The sequence below is a fragment of the Dama dama genome, chromosome 4 (assembly GCF_033118175.1).
Source record: "Dama dama isolate Ldn47 chromosome 4, ASM3311817v1, whole genome shotgun sequence".
Lineage (NCBI taxonomy): Eukaryota > Metazoa > Chordata > Mammalia > Artiodactyla > Cervidae > Dama > Dama dama.
In genome coordinates this window covers 45,484,002-45,505,317 of record NC_083684.1, presented here as the reverse complement: position 1 = coordinate 45,505,317, position 21,316 = coordinate 45,484,002, and the positions used below count along the sequence as shown (strand labels likewise).

The 21,316-nt window shown below is 38.5% G+C and overlaps 1 protein-coding gene across 2 annotated transcripts in view; it reads right to left on the bottom strand.

Moving 5' to 3' along the window:
* URI1 (URI1 prefoldin like chaperone) overlaps positions 1-19,106 on the bottom strand; it is a 62,963-nt gene extending 43,857 nt beyond the window's left edge. Inside the window, exon 1 of one of the 2 annotated variants that reach the window (XM_061138917.1) lies at positions 18,849-19,106. In XM_061138917.1, the coding sequence (XP_060994900.1) occupies positions 18,849-18,941 (93 nt within the window). In that variant the 5' untranslated portion in view covers positions 18,942-19,106. The remainder of the gene's footprint in view (positions 1-18,848) is intronic. The other variant, XM_061138916.1, reaches the window with a different exon arrangement.
* Positions 19,107-21,316: the final 2,210 nt, after the last annotated feature.

Genomic DNA, 21,316 nt, shown 5'->3' with positions numbered 1-21,316 from the left:
AAATCCACTTCACAATTAACAAGAGAAATTTTCACTGCCAAAATATTTTCTTCATTAAAAGTATTTACTGGTTACATACAGGGGTTAGAACAAGAGTCTTCAGTTAGACATTATCCAAATGTAGGCTAGTTTTGGAAACTTAAAAAATAAAGGAAAACATGAAAGAGACAAGCATGAATACATACTATAGCCTTCTGATGATATGTCTACAGTTAAATCTTTGTTTACATTATTTATAGCCCACCTAATTCCAACAAACATTTGAACCCAAGCGGCTGTATTTATACTGGTATTTTTCTAGTTTTCTCCTTTTATTCAAAAAGAAAATATTAGTAAATTTTTATGACTTAGTTGCCAAGGAAATCTGTGGAAAGGAGAAAATCTTATGATTCATCTGGGGTTTTACAGTCTCTTTTTTCTGTTAAAAATAATGGCAACTAACCTTATTCCTTCTGAAATGGACTAATTATTAAATAAACTGACTATAAGATAGTGAGACTGGTTCTAAAATCAACTTTTGAAAAACACAGTGAAACAACAAAAAACATTTCATCACTATACCACTTTTTAAGACACATTCAATCTACCATTAGAGTGTTTACCAATAGCCCAATTGTTAAAAAAATATATATCTTTTGGAATGCTTTCTTTATAACTCAAAATTGCCCTTTTCCTAAGAAGTCCCTTGGACTGCAAGGAGATCCAACCAGTCAATCCTAAAGGAAATCAGTCCTGAATATTCACTGGAAGGACAGATGCTGAAGCTACCATACTTAGGCCACCTGATGTGAAGAACTGACTTCTTGGAAAAGATCCTGATGCTGGGAAAGACTGAAGCCAGGAGGAAACAGGGACGACAGAGGATGAGATGGTTGGATGGCATCACCGACTCAATGGACATGAGTTTGCGCAAGCTTCGGGAACTGGTGATGGACAGGGAAGCCTGGCGTACTGCAGTAGCAAACAGTCAGACACGACTAAGTCTGAACTAAGACACGACTGAACTGAACTAAGAAGTAATCATAACACTGGTAAATGCCAAGACTTTATATGATGAAACAGTTCAACAAGATGAGTCTTCACTTCTTAAAGAGAGGAAACTTATGTTCAGAGATGGAGTAACTTCCTCGATACTACAAACTGCCCGAGAACTGGTAAGAGATAAAATCCGTTTTAACGCCAGGTCTATCTAATCTCAAAGTCCATACTCACTGTACTGGACTGTTCTCAACCATCATAAATCTTACTGGGTACAAGGAAAAGCAGCTGCTTTGCATCTGCAGTTTTCCTTAAAACACTGACTAACGCTGCTGCTTCTACACTTCCTCCACAAACCCACCCACACGCACTGACAAGACCTTGCCAATAATGCTAGGAAAAGCAAATAAATAAGCTTAACTGGACCAATTCACTAATGAAAATTTTTACTTCTTCCAATGCCTCATACAACTCCTGGCCCTCTCAAGTCAAGCAACTCAGTATGAATATAAACAACAAATTTCCCAAGCCCCACATACACACGTGGCGTGTGTGTGTGTGCGTATCTGTGTGTGTATGGATGTTTTGGGGGGATAGGGTGGTGGACAAAGCCTATTGTGTATTTTTAAGGCACTTACAACTAATCAAGTTAGATGTCCAAGATGACAATGATAGTCTACCCAACAACCTATTTTTCTTTAGGTCAGTGTCCAGCTAACATATATACACATTCAATTATAAAATAATTGGCAAGTCTTAAAATCAGTAAACTATATAGAATACAGGAATATTTTCCTCTTTTTCCCTTCAGAAGCCACTTTTTAAAAATTATTATAAAGAAAGGAATGAATGACTTAACACGTATTAAGATCTCCATTACTTAGTTCCATTTGTGCTATTTGCTTTGGTTAACAGACCACAAGGGGGCATCAACCTATGAGTTTTCCATGTTAAGAACGGCACACCACATTAAAACTAGACTAGAATAGAAAGGCTAAAGGGTAAGTTTGCATAAATCTTAAGTGATATTTCTCTCAAAAATGCTTCACTTTACTTCTAAAACTTCTCTCACTGCACTGCAATTTCATATTCTCCCTGTACAGGTTAATGCATAAAATAACAATCTGAGGATTATACTAATCAGTGCTTTCTACATTTATATGATTTGCTTCTCTTGCTAGACTGTGTCTTCAAAAAAGACCATACAATTTTGGGTTTTAAAGCCACTGAGTCAAAAAGGAAAAAAATTATCCATGGTGACTAAATCCAATAGATGGTGGACATGCACGATTATCTGGCAGCTACTTAAATGGCTGAGAATAATTTCTTAAAGGACATACTGTCAATTAATAGATGTATAGATGCCATTACCAAAGTATATAAGAAGTACACATAAAGAAAATTGGTAAAATAGTATAAGTCTTCTAGATAAGCCTCTCTGCAAAGAAGGTAAGAAATGACTACGGGTTCCTAACAAAGAAATAGCAATAAGCAGTAATAAACTGTAACTGTTTCTGTATAAAAACTTTAAACAAATTTATTTTTAAATATGCTAAAAAGTGAAAATAATAGAACTATCAAAAGTTAACACTAATTATAAGCTGCTGTTAAAACACTTAAATGTTTTTTCCAAAATTCAGGAAACTCTAATTGTACTAGATAAAAGGTCAATGAGATACAGGCCAGGTCTCCTTTATTCACCAAAGTGTTCATGTGCCATATAGTAAGTGTGCAACAAGTCCTTTTAAAGGAGTACAGATCTACAATTACTTAGCCAAAAATCTCAGGGAAAGATGTTTCTCAATTCAGAACTTTTCATAATTTAGTCAAGTTATATCTTGCAGTAGTAGAACACCACCCTGTATCAAATACAGTGACATTTTCAGGGAAACATGAATATTCAAAGTGGAATAAAATACCTCACTCAAATCAGTTTCATCAACAAATGAATATGGCAGAAACTTAGGAATAACTTTGTTTTCAGTTTTTAAGACTTCTGAATTGCAGATATGAAATGGTGACCTGTACTTCTCAATGTGAAATACTGCCTGAATTGCAGCTTGCCTGTCTACTGTTTTATTAGAGATATCAATCATTTCTTCTCCATTCCCACACGTTACTTTCTATAAAACCTCACCCTCCTCTCATTTGCAACAGGCAGAGGACCCCATTTCTCCATCTGGAGCCAGTGTAAATGGAGAGGATCCACACAAATTGAGCCAATCAAATTTAGCTTGGACTCAAAGAGAGACTGAGTGATTACAGATTCTGGACTGGAAAAGGTGACCACCTAGGGATTTGCACAAGCTAAATCTAACAAAGTTCCCCTACAAAGTAACGACATAAATGTACAAGAAAGTGAAACACACACTCACATACACAAAATAATCCTATCCCTGAATTTCCCTAACTTTTTATAGTACTTTCCAAACTTTCTTCCAAGCATTTCTGTGGTTTATAATTGATTAAGAAAACTTCGGGGAGAGGGGATCGGGATGGCAAATACATGTAAATCCATGGCTGATTCATGTCAATGTATGACAAAAACCACTACAACACTGTAAAGTAATTAGCCTCCAACTAATAAAAATAAATGAAGAAGGAAAAAAAAAGAAAACTTCGTAAGTAAGCCAGTTACATAGATTAAAATGAGAACATGCCTGTGAGAATCTCCAAGAAAACAAGTAATTCATTAAAGAACAGAAATAGTAGCTGTGCTTAGCCGCTCAGTTGTGTCCAACTCTTTGCAACCCCATGGACTGTAGCCCACCAGGCTCCTCCATCCAAGGGAATTCCCCAGGCAAGAATACTGGAGTGGGTTGTCATTTCCTCCTCTAGGGGATCTTCCCAAGCCAGGATCAAACCCAGGTCTCCCACACTGCAGGTGGATTCTTGACCATCTGAGCCACCAGGGAAGCAGAAATAATAGAATGATAGGGGAAAATATCTTGACAAGTAAAAAGGAAGTCAAATTGAAAGGCCCTTGCACCAATTAGAGAAGTACATTTTTATTTTAAAGAAACACTAACTAGCAGTGACTAGAGCAAAATTAATACTAAATCACTAGCAAATAGCTATGTAACTAACCTCCAAGTTGGGACAAAAAGCTTATAACAAACCAGTAATTCCTCTGAAAACTAGCAAAGCCAGATGAACACAAAATCATCTCTTAGAAGGCACCTAAGAGTTGCCCAAGCAGTTGGAACAAGAGGGACTAAATTCAGGAGATAACTATGGAGAATTAAGTTAATGCTCTTTTCTTGGACAACTCAAAGCACAGTGAAGAGGCTGAGAATTATACTTTGTCCTGAGCAGAAGTTTAAAGCAGTCTGAGAAGGCTGTAGTAACAAAATCAGAGACACGAGAGATCTTAAGCAAATGGCTGTCTTTTCCTCTCATGGCATGTATGAACTTCTGAAGTTGAAATGGACAAAAAACTGAAAGTCTGAAGAGCAGAGCTCGGGGAACTGATGAAACAAAACTTAAGAGTTCAGGAGGCTCTAAGGGAAGGAGTCTGGTGGACAAACTAGGTATCCAGAAGAAAGCCAAGAAAGAATCAAAGGCAGCCGATATTTTACAAAAAACAAAACGCAACCTGCACTCCATCCATTCAGTACCTGCCTGAATTGAGGTGTCCCAACTCCTACTTTATCAACCTAGTGAAGAAAGGGTGAAACTTTTCCAGAGGAAGATATACTCGGAGTAATCATAATTTTAAAGACTCTAAAATATTAATTAAATTAATATTTTATTTAATTGTATTTAATTGTAAATACTTCAGGAGTATTTACATTTCTAGCATTTAATTAAAAATAATTACATTACCAAGAAATAGGACCATATGAGCAAACCTCAAAAAGAAGAAAAACAACACAAAATAGAACCAAATAAGCAATCTACATATTCAAGTTAACCAACTAAGACATTAAAATATAATTATTAATACGTTCAAGAAAACAGTGGAAAAGATCGAAGAAATACATGAAAAGATGGCATATTTCCCTAGACAATTAGTATCCATACAAGAAAAGAATCAAAAGGATAATATTTAACTGAAACATCTAAAATGAGTTCAATAAATGGTGTTAACAGGAGATTAACACGACAGTCAGAATTTTTAACTGGATGACATGTCGATTAAAAAAATACCATAATAAAAGCCCAGAGATTAAAAAACAGAAAGTGGAAAATACAGAAAAGACCAATAAGAGACATATGAAACACTATAATTGAAGATCTACAGAGAGAACAGATCTGAACAACAAACCTCTACAAGATTTTCTAAATATAAGAGGAAGGTATTAACCAACAGATTTAAGAAGCTCTAAGAATTTCAAGCAAGAGAAATTAAAAAAGAAAAATTGTATGAAGGCACAATATAGTTCCACTGATGAAAATCACAGAAAAAGGGAAAATTTTACAATCAGCATGGGGGAGAAAGGGCAGGGAGGAGATACAGTACCTTCAAAGGGGCAGTAAGAAGAGTTAAAACTAGAGATAACTTCAATGAAAACAATGATAGAAACCGGAAAAATGGGATAAAAATCTTAAAAGTTTTAGTAAAAAAAATAACTGAAAATTTGTAAATTATGTACAGAGCAAACAGATCCTCCAACATGAAGGAAAAGTAAAAACATTTTCCCACAAAAAATTCTGCACCAGAGATTTTTACTGGAAGAAACACTACAGGTAATTATGTGCTGTGACAGAGGAGTGAGCTAAGGCTACAGCTGTAATCACCATGCAACATACAAATGTACACCTGAAACTTACACAGCGGTGTATGTCAGTTCTGTCTCAGTAAAGACGTACTACAGGGCAAAAAGAACTACTACAAGAGGCTATTTGGAGCAACAGAAATTCAGAAAGAACTAAAAAGCAACTTAATTCTGTAATTTTGTCAAGGTAGGGATAATCAGTATTGATCACAGAACAATTAAATACTGTACTGTGGTATTTAAAACACATAGAATTAAAATAAATGGAAGTAATAATGCAAGAAGTGAGATGAATAAATGAATATATGTTGCAATCTCGAAGAATAATTTCTCCAGTAAAAAAGCACAGTATAAATATATAATACATTTAGTGCCAACATCTACATCAAGTAAGAGTACTAGGGTACCACAGCAAAAAAAAAATGTATTTTGAACGAGTTACCAGAGGGGAGAAAATAGGGTATGTCTGATTAAATCAAAGGAAGGTGCACCAAAAAATAAAAAACAAAGAGGGAAAAAAGAACATAAAAGTGGATCAAATAGACAAACTTCACACCTACTGTGTGTACTAAGTCACTTCAGTCTTTGTGACCCTATGGACTGCAGCCCGTCAGGCTCCTCTGTCCATGGGATTCTCCAAGGAATACAGCTGCCATGCTCTCCTTTAGGGAATCTTCTCAAACCAGGGATCAAACCGTGTCTCTCACATCACCTGCACTGGCAGGCGGGCTCCTTACCACTAGTGCCACCTGGGAAAACCCTTACACCCACTAGAATTTTTTTAAAAATAAGATGTGTTGGCAAGGATGTAGAAAAACTGGAACACTTCAAGTCGTGTGTACTGTTGATGGGAATGTAAAACAGAACAGCCACTGGAGAGGAGTATGGTAGTTTCTCAAAAATGAAACACAGAATTACCATATAATCCAGCAATTCCACTTCTGGGTATTTACCCAAAGGAAATGAAAGCAAAGACACAAAACAGATATTTGTACACTTGTTCACAGCAGCCAAAAAGTGAAACCAACCCATGTCCACTGACGGATGAATAAATAACAAAATGTACAATATACATACAATGGAATATTATTCAGCCTTTAAAAGGAAATTTTGACATGTTCTGTAATATGGATCAACCTTGAAGGCATGAGTCTAAGTGAAATAAGCCAGTACAAATGGACACACATTGTATGATTCCACTTATATGAGATACCAAAAGTAATTAAATTCATAGAGACAGATAATGGTAGTTAGCAGGGGATGGGGAAAGGGATAACAGTGTTATTGTTTAATGGGCAGTATCAGTTTTGCAAGGCAAAAGAAGTCCTGGAGCTGGATGGTGGTGGTGATAGGACCACAACGTGAATGTATTTAATGCCACTGAAATGTACACTTAAAATGATTTAAATGACAAACTTTGTTATACATATTCTACAATAACTTTTAAAGTAAAATATAAAAAAATCAACTACAAAAGTGAAACTAAATACATCAATTACTGATGTAATTACATCAGTCAGTAATTGATGTATTTAGTTTAGGATGACTAAACATCCTACACAAAAGAGAAAGATGTCCAGACTGAATTCTTAAAACCACGACTAAATGCTGTTATAAGAACATACTTAAACACTTTGTACACAGACTAAAATTAAAAGATGAAAAAATTTATCATGAAAAGAAACAAAAGTAAAATATACTAACGCAGCCATATCTGTAGCCAATAAAGAATACCTGAAGGCAAGAAATATCACTAGAGATAAAATACATATGAATGATAAAAATGTCCCCTGATCAGGAAGCTATTAAGAGTCTTAAATTTGTATGCACCAAATAATATAACTTTAAAATGTATAAAGCAAAGGCTGAGAAAAGGATAAATCTATAACCACAGTGGAGATTCTCCTTATCTCTTCATAACTGATAGAACTAGAAAACCAACAAACAAAATTAACAAATATATCAAATAACTGTACATTACATTCAATCAACTTGAATTATGGGACTCAAAACTTCAAAATTCATATTCTTTCTAAGTAACTCATGGAAAGTAACCAAAAACAGATCATATACAAGGTCATAAGGCAAGTCTTAAGTTTCTAATCAGAACAGAATTAAATATGACATAAACAATAGAAAAGTAAAACATACTCAAGTGTTTAGAAATTAAGGAACATTTTCTAAGTAATTCCCAGGTCAATACATCTCAATAAGAATTAGAAAATATTTCAACTAATTAATGATGAAAATAGCATTCAAAACGTGTGGGGTGCCTAAGGTAATTATTAGAGAAAATTTTAAAACTCAAAAAATATATAAAGAATAGTAAAATCTCTGATTTTTGTGTCTCTAGTAGCTTTCGTCTCAAGGAGCTAGGTAAAAATTATAGCCAATGAGAAATTTTTAAAAGAAAAATATAAAAGCAGAAACCAATGAAAATTAAACTTACAAAAGAAAAATCAATAAAGTAAAACACTGGTTCTTTAAAAAGACAGATTAGGGGAAAAAAAAGACAGATTAGGACTAATAAATCCCTAAAAGGATATATCAAGAAGAAAAAAGACACACATGAATTGCAAATAACAGAAATTAAAAAGAGGACATCACTACCAAACCTACAGATATTTCTAAATTTTAAAATATCCATACAAGGAAAATACAAGGCCAAGACAGTCTCACTGGAAAATTAGTTCAGATATTTAAGGTAGAATCATACCAATAAGACACAGTCTTTTTACAGAATATGCAAAAATGATAGTTGTTTTATTAGGTCAGCATGATTCTGAAACCAAAACCTATTATGGACATCAAGGAAAGAAAATTACAAACCAATATGATGCACAGCCACAGAAACAAAACACCATACTCTATACGGAATTAGAGCCATGACTTAGAAGCTAGCCATGACTTCATGCTAGAAATAGGAGCAAAAATGAAACAGGCCAGCCCTAATAAAATCCAAAATAACTCTCAACTGAGCTGTGTTGATCCACTCGTACTCTGGCTGCTTAAAGAAAATTTATCCCTCTTTGAAGGATGGTAACAGCATCAGTAGCCTACGATATTTTCACTATACTGTCTGACATCCAATCAAAAATTACAAGGCAGTCTATGAAAACAGAACAGCAGATGAGAAATCAAGAGAAGAAATAAACAGAAACATAGCTTCATTTAATTTACATATTGCAGTTACAAGACACATTTTTATGATTAATATATTCATGAAAACAGAGGGAAGGTTAAAGATGTCAATACAGGCCTCAAATTTATTAAAGAAATGTCAAAAAAAATTCTAGAAAGAAATACTATAACTGAGATTAAGCATTTAGTAAAAGAATTTACCAGTAGATTAGATCTGCAAGAACAAGATTAGTGAACAGGAATAGAGGTCAGAAGAAGGTATCCATAAAGTCATACAGATCAAGAGGAAGCAAGGAAAGACAGAAACGAGAGTTAAGACCTATGAGACAGTGAAAGTGTCTAACATGTACATTCAGAGTACAACAAGTGAAGACGACAGTGACATAAAACCAGCATCCAGAAGAGCAATCTTCTGACCTGACAAGTCATCAAATTACAAGTTTAATAAACTCCATATCCAAAGCAAGCCAACCAAACCTACACGCAAGGAAAATCAAAACTACACATGAGAATCAAATGCCTAAAACCAAAGATGGAAAGTCCAAAAGCACATAGAGGGAAGATATACCCAGAATTTTCAGTGAAGGAAACAGTAAGACTAATAGGAGACTAAAAGAAATCAAAGAAGTCAAAAGATAATGGAATGGCATCTTTCAAGTGTTGGGGGAAAAAAATCCTCTCCCAGCTCAGAACTAAATAAAAATTACAATAGAGTATCAACAAGAATAATCTTAATTTGGGGGGATGAGGTGAATTTTTAAAAATATGACAATAGCACAAATGAGGGAGGGTTCATGAAATTAAGCCATCAAAAGATTTCTGAATAATTTCCTAAGTGGCAAAATTTCAGAAGATTTTGTGAAAAATTTCCTACTAATTTGTGGTAGACTGCAATAAGAGATACTATAATTTCTAGGATAATAACTAAAATGAAAATAGAAACCATCTAACTATAAAGCTAAAAGAGTTTTATTTTTTTTCCATTTATTATTAGTTTAAGAGTTTTAAATAGAATATTTTAATAACACAAAAGAAAGAAATAAAGGAAAAATAACAAATGTGAAAAGTGGAAAATCTGTGGCAAAATGAGTAAACAAACTCCAAGTGACAGATGAGAAAATTTAAAGACTAGAGATATACATGTTCACAAATTAGAAGTCAAAAATAAAAACACAATGAGGTAACATTAGAATGTTAAAAATTAAAGACTGACAATATTAAAAAGCATACTAACATTTAACAGAAAAATCTCACATATTATTTTTCAAATAAGGGTTTAATTAAGACAAGTTAGTGGGTGTCTTAAGATAGAAGGTATAGATCACATATAAAGAACTGACAGGGAACTCCTTGGCGGTCCAGTGGTTAGCACTTGGCACTTCCACCACAGTGGCCTGGCTTCAATCTCTGGACGGGGAACTAAGATTCTGCAAGCTATGAGACACACCCAAAAAGTAAAGTAAGTTTTTAAAAAAGAAAGAACTGACAAGATTTAGTAAATCAGAAGATGGATCAGGGCAAGCTGAAAAGATTCTGGTTTGAATACTGTTGCCCAGAATCAGGATGAGTATGGTCCCTATGTCCCAACATTAGGGACGAAGATGATAAATTAATATTAGTAAATCAGACTGAGCTGCTTGTGGGCCATCCAAGTTAAGCTGCCCAAGAGTTAACAGGCCTGGAAGAGGTCTGGAATATGGGAGTATCCGAGGGCACGCAGTGAGGAAAGACAGCTGTCAATAATGAGAAGTATAGGGATTACCAACATGTGAGCATTAGATGAAGAGACTAGAGAGACTAAGTAGGCACAGAGAAAGGCAGAGCCAGAAAAAAAGAAAAGTTACAAAAGTTCCTACGGTACAGAGAATTTCAAGTTTCCCAGGGAACAATTAAAGTTCCAAATAAAGCAGAGAGGTCAAGTAAGGCTAGATCTGAGAAAGGGTCCACTGAGTTTGGCAAGTGAAAAACTTTCAATAGAATAATTTCAAAGAAAAGACAGAGGCAGAAAATAGTTTATAGAAGGTTGAAAAGCAAAGAATTAGAAGGAGAACAATTATCACACTACATTAAGCTTTCTGTTAAAATGTTTACAAACAAATTTTTAAGTCCCTTGAGGGGAGAAAAGAAATCCTGTGTATCACTGTATCTAGGACAGTGCCTGGCACAGAACTCGGTTTTGTCTTTTTGTTCTTTGGGGGAAAGCACTCATTTTCTATAACTCTTTAACAGTTCTCAATTCACAAACATCAGGAAACCAAACAAGGAACAATGACCAAATCTATACATTAAATGGGATACTTTTTGCTATACTGTATTAGGATTTTTTTTTAAAAGGTTGTGTTTTTTTTTAAAAAAAAAACAGAAACACATTTAGGGTGTTTAACTTTCAAACACAGTAGACAATTCAGAAATTTTTGTTTTCTGTCCATAACAGGGAAGAGAAGATAAGTGACAGAGAAAGACACTTCACCATTAGTAAACAGATTACAGTATGAATAAAAAAGAGCAGCATTCTTCACCAGCATCATCCAAAAGAATTTTCTATTATGATGGAAATCTCCCAACTCCACACTGTCCAGTGCAATAGCCAATAGCCACATGTGGCTACTGAACATTTGAGATGTAGCTTTTTAAGTAAAAATTTTTTTAATTTTACTTTCTTTGAATTTTAAATTTAACAGTCACATGTAGTTAGTGGCCATCATATTGGATAGCACAAACAGACACAGATGATGGTGAAAATATAAAAGTAAAATAAGACTTAGCTTATGAGTCTTCAGGTTAACAGTACCCTAGATAAACTTCCTCAAGTTTCAACAACTGAGGAAGGAGGCAAGATAGCAAAAATGGAAGACATGGAATTCGTCTCTCCTCACAAGCACATCAAGAATACATTTACATGTGGCACAATTCTCACAGAGCACCTGCTAAACACTAGCAGATGACCTCAAACACATAAAAGAATAAGAAAAATCCCATGCAGCCTCATAGGATGATAAAAAGACTAAAAAACACAAAATAAAAAATAAAATGAATAAAAATTGGAAAAATAAATAAATAGGAAATAAAGAAAAGAGGAAATGGGAAGGAACTGCACCCCTGGCAGAGAACTTAGCGTGAGGAGACGTTCACGCACTCAGAAAAGCCCATTTGTGGTGGGAATATCAGCTGGGGCAAAAAGGAACCTTTACAGGATCAAAGGAGAATGCAGCAACCGGTCTATGGAAGCCAAGACAGAGTAAGAACTGCAGGCATGGTCCATGCTACAGCCCTGTAGCATGGCCTAAGTCATGTATCTTCTGGTGCAGCCAGGGGCAGGGTGCAGGGAAATGGGGTTTGGAGAGTGGACCCAAAGAAGGGACAGCTGCTGGCTGTGAAGAGAAAGGCTGAAGGATCAGGAGCAAGGAGCGCCACAACCAGGAAAGTTTCCGGGAGAAATGCAGGCCGCTACAGAAGCAGAGTGCCATTGATGAGTGGCACGCGAAGGGCACTGCGTCCAAGACACTGGACCACCAGAAAATCCCTGGCCCAAGGAAATCTTAATCAGTGTGAGCTCCCCCAGAGATCGCCATCACCCAGCTCCATCCAACTGCCTGTAGGCTCCAGTACTGGACACTTTACGCCAAACTACCAGCAAGACAGGAACACGGTCCCATGGATCAGCAGACAGGTTGCCTAAAGTCGTACTAACCTCTGGTGCCTGTGTGCGAAGTCACTTCAGTCATGTTCAATTCTCCGCAACCCCATGGACCTCAGCCCTCCAGGCTCTTCTGTCCATGAGATTCCCCAGCAAGAATACTGGAATGGGTTGCCATTTCCTTCTCCAGGGTACTAAGCTCACAGACACTCCAAAACACACCACCTGACAGGCAGCCCTGCCTGTCCAGGATTCAAGACTCAATTCTGCCCACCAGAGCAGAGGCACCACTACCTCCCACCAAGAAGTTGACACAGGCCCCTGGACCAACCTCACCCACCAAGGGGCAGACACCAGAAGCAAGAGGAACGACAACCCTGCAGGCTGCGAAAGAGAGACCACAAACACAGTTAAGTTTAGCTCAGACACTCGGTCGTGTCCGACTCTGTGCCACCATGGACTGTAGCCCACCAGGCTCCTCCGTCCCTGGGGTTTTCCAGGCAAGAGTACTGGAGTGGGTTGCCATTTTCTTCTCCAGAGGATATTCCCGACCCAGGGATCGAACCTGGGTCTCCCACATTGTAGGCAGATGTTTTACCATCTGAGCCACCAGGGAAGCCCTAACACAGTAAGTTAGACAAAATCAGACAACACAGAACACGCTGAAGGCAAAGGAGTAAGGCAAAAACCCACAAAACCAAATAAATGAAGAAGAAACAGGCAATCTACCTGAAAAAGAATTCAGAGTAATGTTAGTAAAGATGATCCAAGATCTTAGAAACAGAATGGACTCACGGATAGAGAAGATACAAGAAATATTCAACAAGGACCCAGAAGAACTAAAGAACAAACAGTGATGAGCAACACAATAACTAAAATGAAAAAATACACTAGAAGGAATCAACAGCAGAATAACTGAGGCGAAAGGATGGATCAGTGAGTTTGGAAAACAGAATGTTGGAAACAGCTGCCAAGGAGCAGAATAAAGAGACTGAAAAGAAATAAGAACAGTCTCAAAGACCTCTGGGACAACATGAAGGGCACCAACATTTGTGGTATAGGGGTCCCAGAAGAAGAAGAGAAACAGAAACGATCTTAAAAAATATTTGAAGAGATGATAGTTGAAAACTTCCCTAACAAGAGAAAGGAAACAGTCACCCAGGTCCAGGAAGGTCAGAGAATCCCATACAGGATTAGCCCAAGAAGAAACACATCAGGACACATTTAATCAAACTAACAAAAACTAAACTCAAAGAAAAAACATTAAAACCAACAAGGGAAAATCAACAAATAACATACAAGGGAATCCCCATAAGGTTATCAGCTGATTTTTCAACACGAACTCTGCAGGCCAGAAGTGAGTGGCAAAATATACTTAAAGTGATGAAAGGGGAAAACCTGCAGATCACCCTACCCAGCAAGGATCTCATTCACATTCAAGAGAGAAATCAAAAGCTTTGAGGAGGAGCAAAAGCTAAGAGAATTTATCACCACCAAAACAGCTTTACAACAAATGCTAAAGGACTTTCTCTAGGTGGGAAACTCAAGAGAAGAAAAAGACCTAAAGAAACAAACCCAAAACAATTAAGAAAATGTCAAAAGGAACATACAAATCAATAATTACCTTTTAAATGTAAGTGGATTAAATGCTCCAACCAAAAGACACAGATTGGCTGAATGGATACAAAAACAAGATCCATATACACTCTGTCTACAAGAGACCTACTTTAAACCCACGCACCCATACAGACTGAAAGTGAGGCGATGGAAAAAGACATTCCATGCAAAAGGAAACCAAAAGAAAGCTGAAGTAGCAATACTCGTATCAGACAAAATGACTTTAAAACAAAGATAATCACAAGAAATAAGAAAGGACACTACATAATGATCAAGGGATTAATCCAATAAGACAATATAACAGTTGTAAATATTTATGCACTCAATACAGGAGCACCTCAATACACAGGGCAAATGCTAACTACCATAGAACAGGAAATCAACAGTAACACAATAATAGTGGGGGACTTTAACAGTCCACCTTACACCAAAGAATAGATCATCCAGACAAAAAAATTAATAAGGAAACACAAGCCTTAAATAACACACTAGACCAGATAGATTTAACTGATATGTATAGGACATTCCATTCGAAAGCAGGAGCATACACGTTCTTCTTAAGTGCACACAGAACATTCTCCAGCATCCTGGGTCACAAATCAAGCCTCAGTAAATTAAAATCATCAAAGTGAAAGTCACTCAGTTGTGTCCAACTCTTTGCAACCCCATGGACTATACAGTCCATTGAATTCTCCAGGCCAGAATACTGGAGCGGGTAGCCTTTCATTTCTCCAGGGGACGTTCCCAACCCAGGGATCGAACCCACGTCTCCCGCATTGCAGGCGGATTCTTTACCAGCTGAGCCACCAGGGAAGCTCAAGAATATTGGAAAGAGTAGCCTATCCTTTCTCCAGCGGATCTTCCCAACCCAGGAATCGAACCAGGGTCTCCTGCATTATAGCCAGATTTTTTACCAACTGAGCTATTACAACTCAAGCCTCAGTAAATCTCAGAAAATTATAATCACATCAAGAATCTCTTCTGATCACAACGCTATGAGATTAGAAATCAATTACAGGAAGAAAAATACAAATGCATAGAGGCTGAACAACATGCTACTAAATAACCAATGGATCACTGAAAAAAATCAAAAAGAAATTTAAAAATACCTAGAAACAAACAGATTAGTCCAGAGAGGCTCCTAAGTAGATTCCACTTTTTTCCACCAAATACTTTACTGATATTGGTAAAAACTGATTTAGTTAAACAAAAAAGGGGGAAGTGGGGGGGGAATGATCCAAGTTCCCTCTTGTCCCTGTATCTTCTAACAGAGAATTAACAGTAAATAAAATCTCCAAGGAAAAAAGAAAAGGTAACCATCTAGGATAGATATTTGAACAAACTGCATGGATCCACTCCGGAAAAAGAAATAAACCTGCTTAACTGGTGTTCAAACCAACAAAGAACCATTTGTTAGGCCCAGAAAGTATTTAGCAATTAAAAGATACAACAACCCAGCTTTCATTAAAATTATATTAGGTTTTCATCATAGCCTTTGTTGAAAAAAAAATCCTATTCAATGCACTCACTTTTAAGTAAAATAGGAAATGAAATTGTGTGCTTTTAAAACATTTAGTGGTACATTCACCTATATAAAGTGTTAATATGTATATGTTGGATTGGCCAAAAAGTTCATACCTGAAAGAACTTTTCGGCCATTCCAATATACATAATTAACCACACCACATACTGTTCTATAATTTTTAATAGCTGCATAAAAATCTCCTCATACCAATCCCCTAATGTTGAATTTTTAGCTTTTTTCATTATTAAAAACAAATCTGCAGGAAACCTTTCTGTGCATGTCTTTTTGCTAGATTCTTAAAAATAAAACAAACAGAAGTTTTCACCAAAAAAATTTTTTTGAAAATGTCAGCATTGACGCCATTAATGACAACAATATTCAAATATTTAATCCTATCCATTTACTACAGATGTCATTCACTGAAGTTGTAGATCATTCTTGCCTCTCCTTTGTCTTTTCCCTTACGTTACTAATTTTTTTTCCTTGTTACTCAGTGCTCCAAAGGATAATCAAGGAAAAAACAGAGAGAGGGAACCAAGGTAAAATGTGTTATATTTCTTAATTGAATTAAAAAGCAAAAAATTTATGAGCAACATTTAAACCATCTTTACCTACCCAGGTAAAAGCTTGATCTTCCCAACCCAGGGATCGAACCCAGGTTTCCCACGTTGCAGGCAGAGTCTTTACTAGCTGAGTCAAAGGGAAGCCCAGGAATACTGGAGTGGGTTGCCTATCCCTTCTCCAGCAGATCTTCCTGACCCAGGAATTGAACCAAGACTTCCTGCATTGCAGGTGGATTCTTAAACCAACTATCAGGAAAGCCACTGTTAATCAAGATTCCCAGAGAAAATAATGGCCTGAACCAAAGGTATCCACTGAATATAAAAAGTTCATTTCTCTCCTCTGCAATTAAGAGCCTACTAGCTAGCTACCAAAACTGATGGAGCGAGGGAGTCATTCAAATCATTTTCTTCTTATTTTATTCTCTCACAGAGGCCTTGTAGGGAAAAGCAAGTCCTAAAGCACACTTAATTAGACTTAAATAAAGTAATACTGCTATACTACTATGTCTTTTTTCCCCCTTTTCCTTCAGTGTCCCAACACTTCCTACTAGAGTTCACTGTACGCCTACAGCTGCTAGGTTGCTTTCAAAGCCTACAGTCCCTCACAAAAATGACTTATTTATTTCTTAAATATTTACTAGATAAAGTTTTCCCACACTGAACTGTAATTAAAGGATAGCTAACTAACCAGTGGCCTCATGGGCTAATCTTGTGGCCTTATGGGTCTCTCCTGTCCACTGAAGCAGACTGGTTAAAATATTTGTTGCTATTTACTCAGAGACTTTATCATGGACTGAGAATGATCTTATACACCCATGATAGACAAGCACATGCTTGTTTTATATGCCAAAATAACATTGATTTACATCACTCAGTCGTCTTCGACTCTGTGCAACCCCATGGACTGTAGCCCTCCAGGCTCCTCCGTCCATAGGATTTTCCAGGCAAGAATACTGGAGTGGGTTGCCATTTCCTTCTCCAGGGGATACTTCCCACCCAGGGAGCGAACCCTGACCTCCTGCAATACAGGCAGACTCTTTACCATCTGGGTCACCAGGGAGGAGAAAATAACATTAACACTGCACAGAAAAGTAATTTGGCAACATACTCAACTTTCTACTGAAACTACTATTCGGGTTCCTACAGGACTGGAAATGAGAAGGGAGGTTTCAAACGCAACTGGATACCAGACCAGAAAGCTGTTCAGGGCACTCCAAACCGTATCCTTTGTATTTCAGCTACACTAACATTAGAATAAAACCAAGGATTTCTCTTTTCAACATGCCAAATGGGAGAAAACATATCAAGTCAGCAATACGCAAACATCATACTATGAAGGAGAGAGTTAATTCCTCAGCAGAAAGAAGGGCAATGGGAAAACTCTTTTCAGGGTCTGTTTCACATTTTCTAAAATAAAAAAATGTAAATAGTTTTGCCAGAAATTGGTTTCATGAAGGACTGTCTTTTCCTTTTTTTTCTCTTGGGGGTGGGGGGGTGGGGGAGGACATTGTCTTACAATTTAAATGCAGTCAGTGAACCTGAATTTTTAAGCCCCCAATTTGAAAAAAGCCAAGTTTAAAACCCACCCGTTGTATATGGTATTAGAGGGAAAAGGGCTCTCAGAAAGGGAAATCCAACGCACCAAATAATTTAGAACAAACAGAACATAGTAGCAAAGGTTCCCAAAATTTATCCTAGCAGGTTGTTTCCAAGTAAACCAGGATTTTTTAGGTTCTATGAAAAGTCCCTCATTCAGCTAAAGATTTGTTTACCCATGTAAGTTGTCATTTTTATACAGAAATGCTCAATAGAAAAGTTAGGGATTCCCAGTGCCTACAGGTTTTGAACCACCTCCTAACCTTTATAACCATGATACTCTCAATAAGATCACAAGACATATTAAGTAAATTAAACGCTGCCTTTCAAAGTAAGAATCTCAAACTTTCGGAGATGGTGAGAAACAAATGATAAGGAACCCAGAGGGGGTAAAAATCTCAGATTAAAAATCTCAAATTAAAATAATATTGTATTTCTTAAATTGGTATACTTCGCATGCAATCCCATTAGGAAATACAAAACTTTCTCTTCTCTTTATTGGTAGCTTAAAACTCATTTATGTAACTGAAGTTAAAATTTAACAAAACACCATTCAATTTTGACAAATACGAAACTAAACCTAGAAATGCACAAGAAGCGTTATCACTACGAGTATACATTTTAGCAACGATTAGAGAAATGGCTTAAAAAATAAGGTGAACTCTTCCATTTACAGCGTGTCCTTCACCAAGAATATTCCCACGCATCGCTGTACGCATTAAGATTTAAAACCCACTTTGATACAGAAGGTAAACAGATTATTACATCTCCTTTCCCCCAACCCTCCCCTCCCTTCGAAGGTCGAGGGGGTCCCAGACAAAAGACAACAAAAGCACGTGACAAAAGTTTCTCCTAACACGCTTCCCAGGCCTAGAGGCTAGGCTTCTCCCTCGTTCCGGGTCCGGGGTCCTGGGCCCAGACCTAAGGGCTGCGGCCCACTGAGGGCAGCAGGGGGTCGGCCCGGGGTCAGGCCCCAGCCACGGGGAGGGGGAACCGGGCGCCAAGGACGCGCCGGGGAGCGGGCGCCTCCCGAGACCACTGGCATAAGCGCGGGACGGAGCGCGGCCTGTTACCTTTTCCTGCTCCTCACGGAGCCGCGCCACCTCCGGGGCGCGCAGCGGCGCCGCGGCCGAGGCGTGGGGCCTGGGGTCTGGCGGGGCCTCCATGAAGGGGGTGCCGGGGCCTCAGCGGGGCGAACGAGTCCTAAACAAGTGTTTATGGAAACGTCGTGGCCGGTGGCTGCCCAGCGCCCGCGTGCTCGCCCTCATGCACCGCGCGCCCCGCGCTGAGGAGGCCGCGCCCGCCTTCTCCGCTACCGCGGCGACCGCTGCTCGCGTCCGGGCTGCCCACGGCCGCATCTCACACGCTCATGCCGCCCGCCGCTGCAGCCGCCGCCGCCGCCGCCGCGGGCTCGGAGCAGCAGGCCGGCCGCTGAAGGCGAGAAGCGCCGATCCGGTAGCTGGGCCGAGCGAGGCGTCCTGCGGCGGCCGCGCCTCCTCCGCGCCTCCTCCGCAGGCCCCGCCCCTCGCTCCGCCCTGCGCGGCACGCTGGGAAGCGCACGCAGCCTCCGCCCTTCGTCCCGCCCCCGGTGAGTCACGTGGGGCAGGAGCGGCGCGGCGGCGGCTGGCTTATCCTGAGGGTTCGCTGCCTGGAAACTTTCAGGCTGTGGAGGATAGACGGTCAGTTCACAGGCAGGATGCCTGCCTTGGCCTTCTGTCCCACACATGCACTCAGTCGTTGAGCGCTGCATTTGGCCGCAGGAGCTTAATTCACGTACTAATACTGCTTTATAAGCATTTTTAATTTTAACAAATTCAACCTTTCACTGTACCTGTTTAATGAATTAAAATATGCAATTAAATTTTCCCTGTGTATTAATTACTGCACACATAACGTTTACATGTATGAAGGTATTGTGCTTTAATTAATATATTGCTATGTATGAGCTGTTTAAGAGACTTCAAGGATAAAGTTGCCCAAACTTTTCCCCTTATTTCAAACTTCCGTGACCTCTTTCTAGTACAGCCTTTGTACACAGTAGGCACTCAGTTAATGCTTAATGAATGGAATGGGCCTTGGCGTAATAATCATCTCTGCTCCAGTACTTAACAGAGAACTGCAGTTCTCACCCTGGTGTGCCTGCTTGCTAGATTTCTCTCCCCTTCTGGCCAGCTCCCCAATTCAGATACACTCTTTTTACATTTGCTTCAAAGAAAGAAGGAAGGAAAATTTGGGCAGATGGTAAATATTAATTGCTGTCTTTTCTTACTACATATCAAACATCCAATTCCTCTGAAACTGGACGTCTCAGACTGCTCTAACACCACCATCATCTGTGTATCCTCAGCTACTTCAGTAGCTTCTGCTCTTGTCGCCCAGTTCTCACTTTCACCCTTTCCAAATGGATGTTGGCAGCTGCCCACCCTGAAAGTGAAAGTCGCTCAGTTGTGTCCGACTTTTTGAGACCCCATGGACTATACAACACGTGGAATTCTCCAGGGTACTGGAGTGGGTAGCCTTTCCCTTCTCCAGGAGGTCATCCCAACCCAAGGATCGAACTCAGGTCTCCCTCTCCCGCATTGCAGGAGGATTCTTTACCAGCTGAGTCACCAGCGAAGCCCAAGAATGCTGCAGTGGGTAACCTATCCCTTCTCCAGCAGATCCTCCCGACCCAGGAATGGAACCGGGGTGTCCTGCATTGCAGGCGGATTCTTGACCAACTGAGCTATCAGGGAAGCCCCATACTATCTCCCTTCATTCAAGTATTCAAACCTAGCCTGTTTAGCTCCTGTGCCTGTGGGAAGCTGACCCACCCCCAGCCCCAGCAGAAGGGTAAATACATTTATCTTCTAAGTATTTAGTTCTATATGCTGTCTACAAGTGACTCACTTTGAATGAAAAACACAGAAGAGTTGAAAGTAAAATGGAAATTTGGAGACACTAAGAAAAGCCAGAGGCATGCATACCACAAGCATAAACACATGCAGAATCAGCAAGAAGGCATCCAACTGCAAGCCAAGGAGAGAGGCCTCAGAGTTAGCCAACCCCCTTCACACCTTGATGTTGGAATACCATCCTCTATAACTGTGAGAAAATAAATTTCTGCTGTGTAAATCATCAGTCTATGGTATTCTGTTATGGTAGCCCTAGCAAACTAATATATCAATAACCTAACTGTACTTTAAGGAACTAGAAAAACAAGATCCAAAGCTAGCAGAAGAAAGAAATAACAAAGAGACAAACAAAATAGAAAAACAACAGAGAATACCAGTGAAACCAAAATTGGCTCTTGGAAAGATTAATAAAACTGACAACCTAAATTAAGAAAAAGAGAAGACTCCTACTAAAATCAGAAATAAAAATGGGACAAAATTACAATTTTACAAAAATAAACAGAGGACATGAGAACACTATGAACAACTGTAGAAACCAGATGAAAGGGACAAATTCCTAGAAAAACAAAAACTAACAAAACTGACTCAAGAAGAAATAGAAAACTATGAAAGCCAATTAACAGCTAAGGAGAATAAATCAATAATCA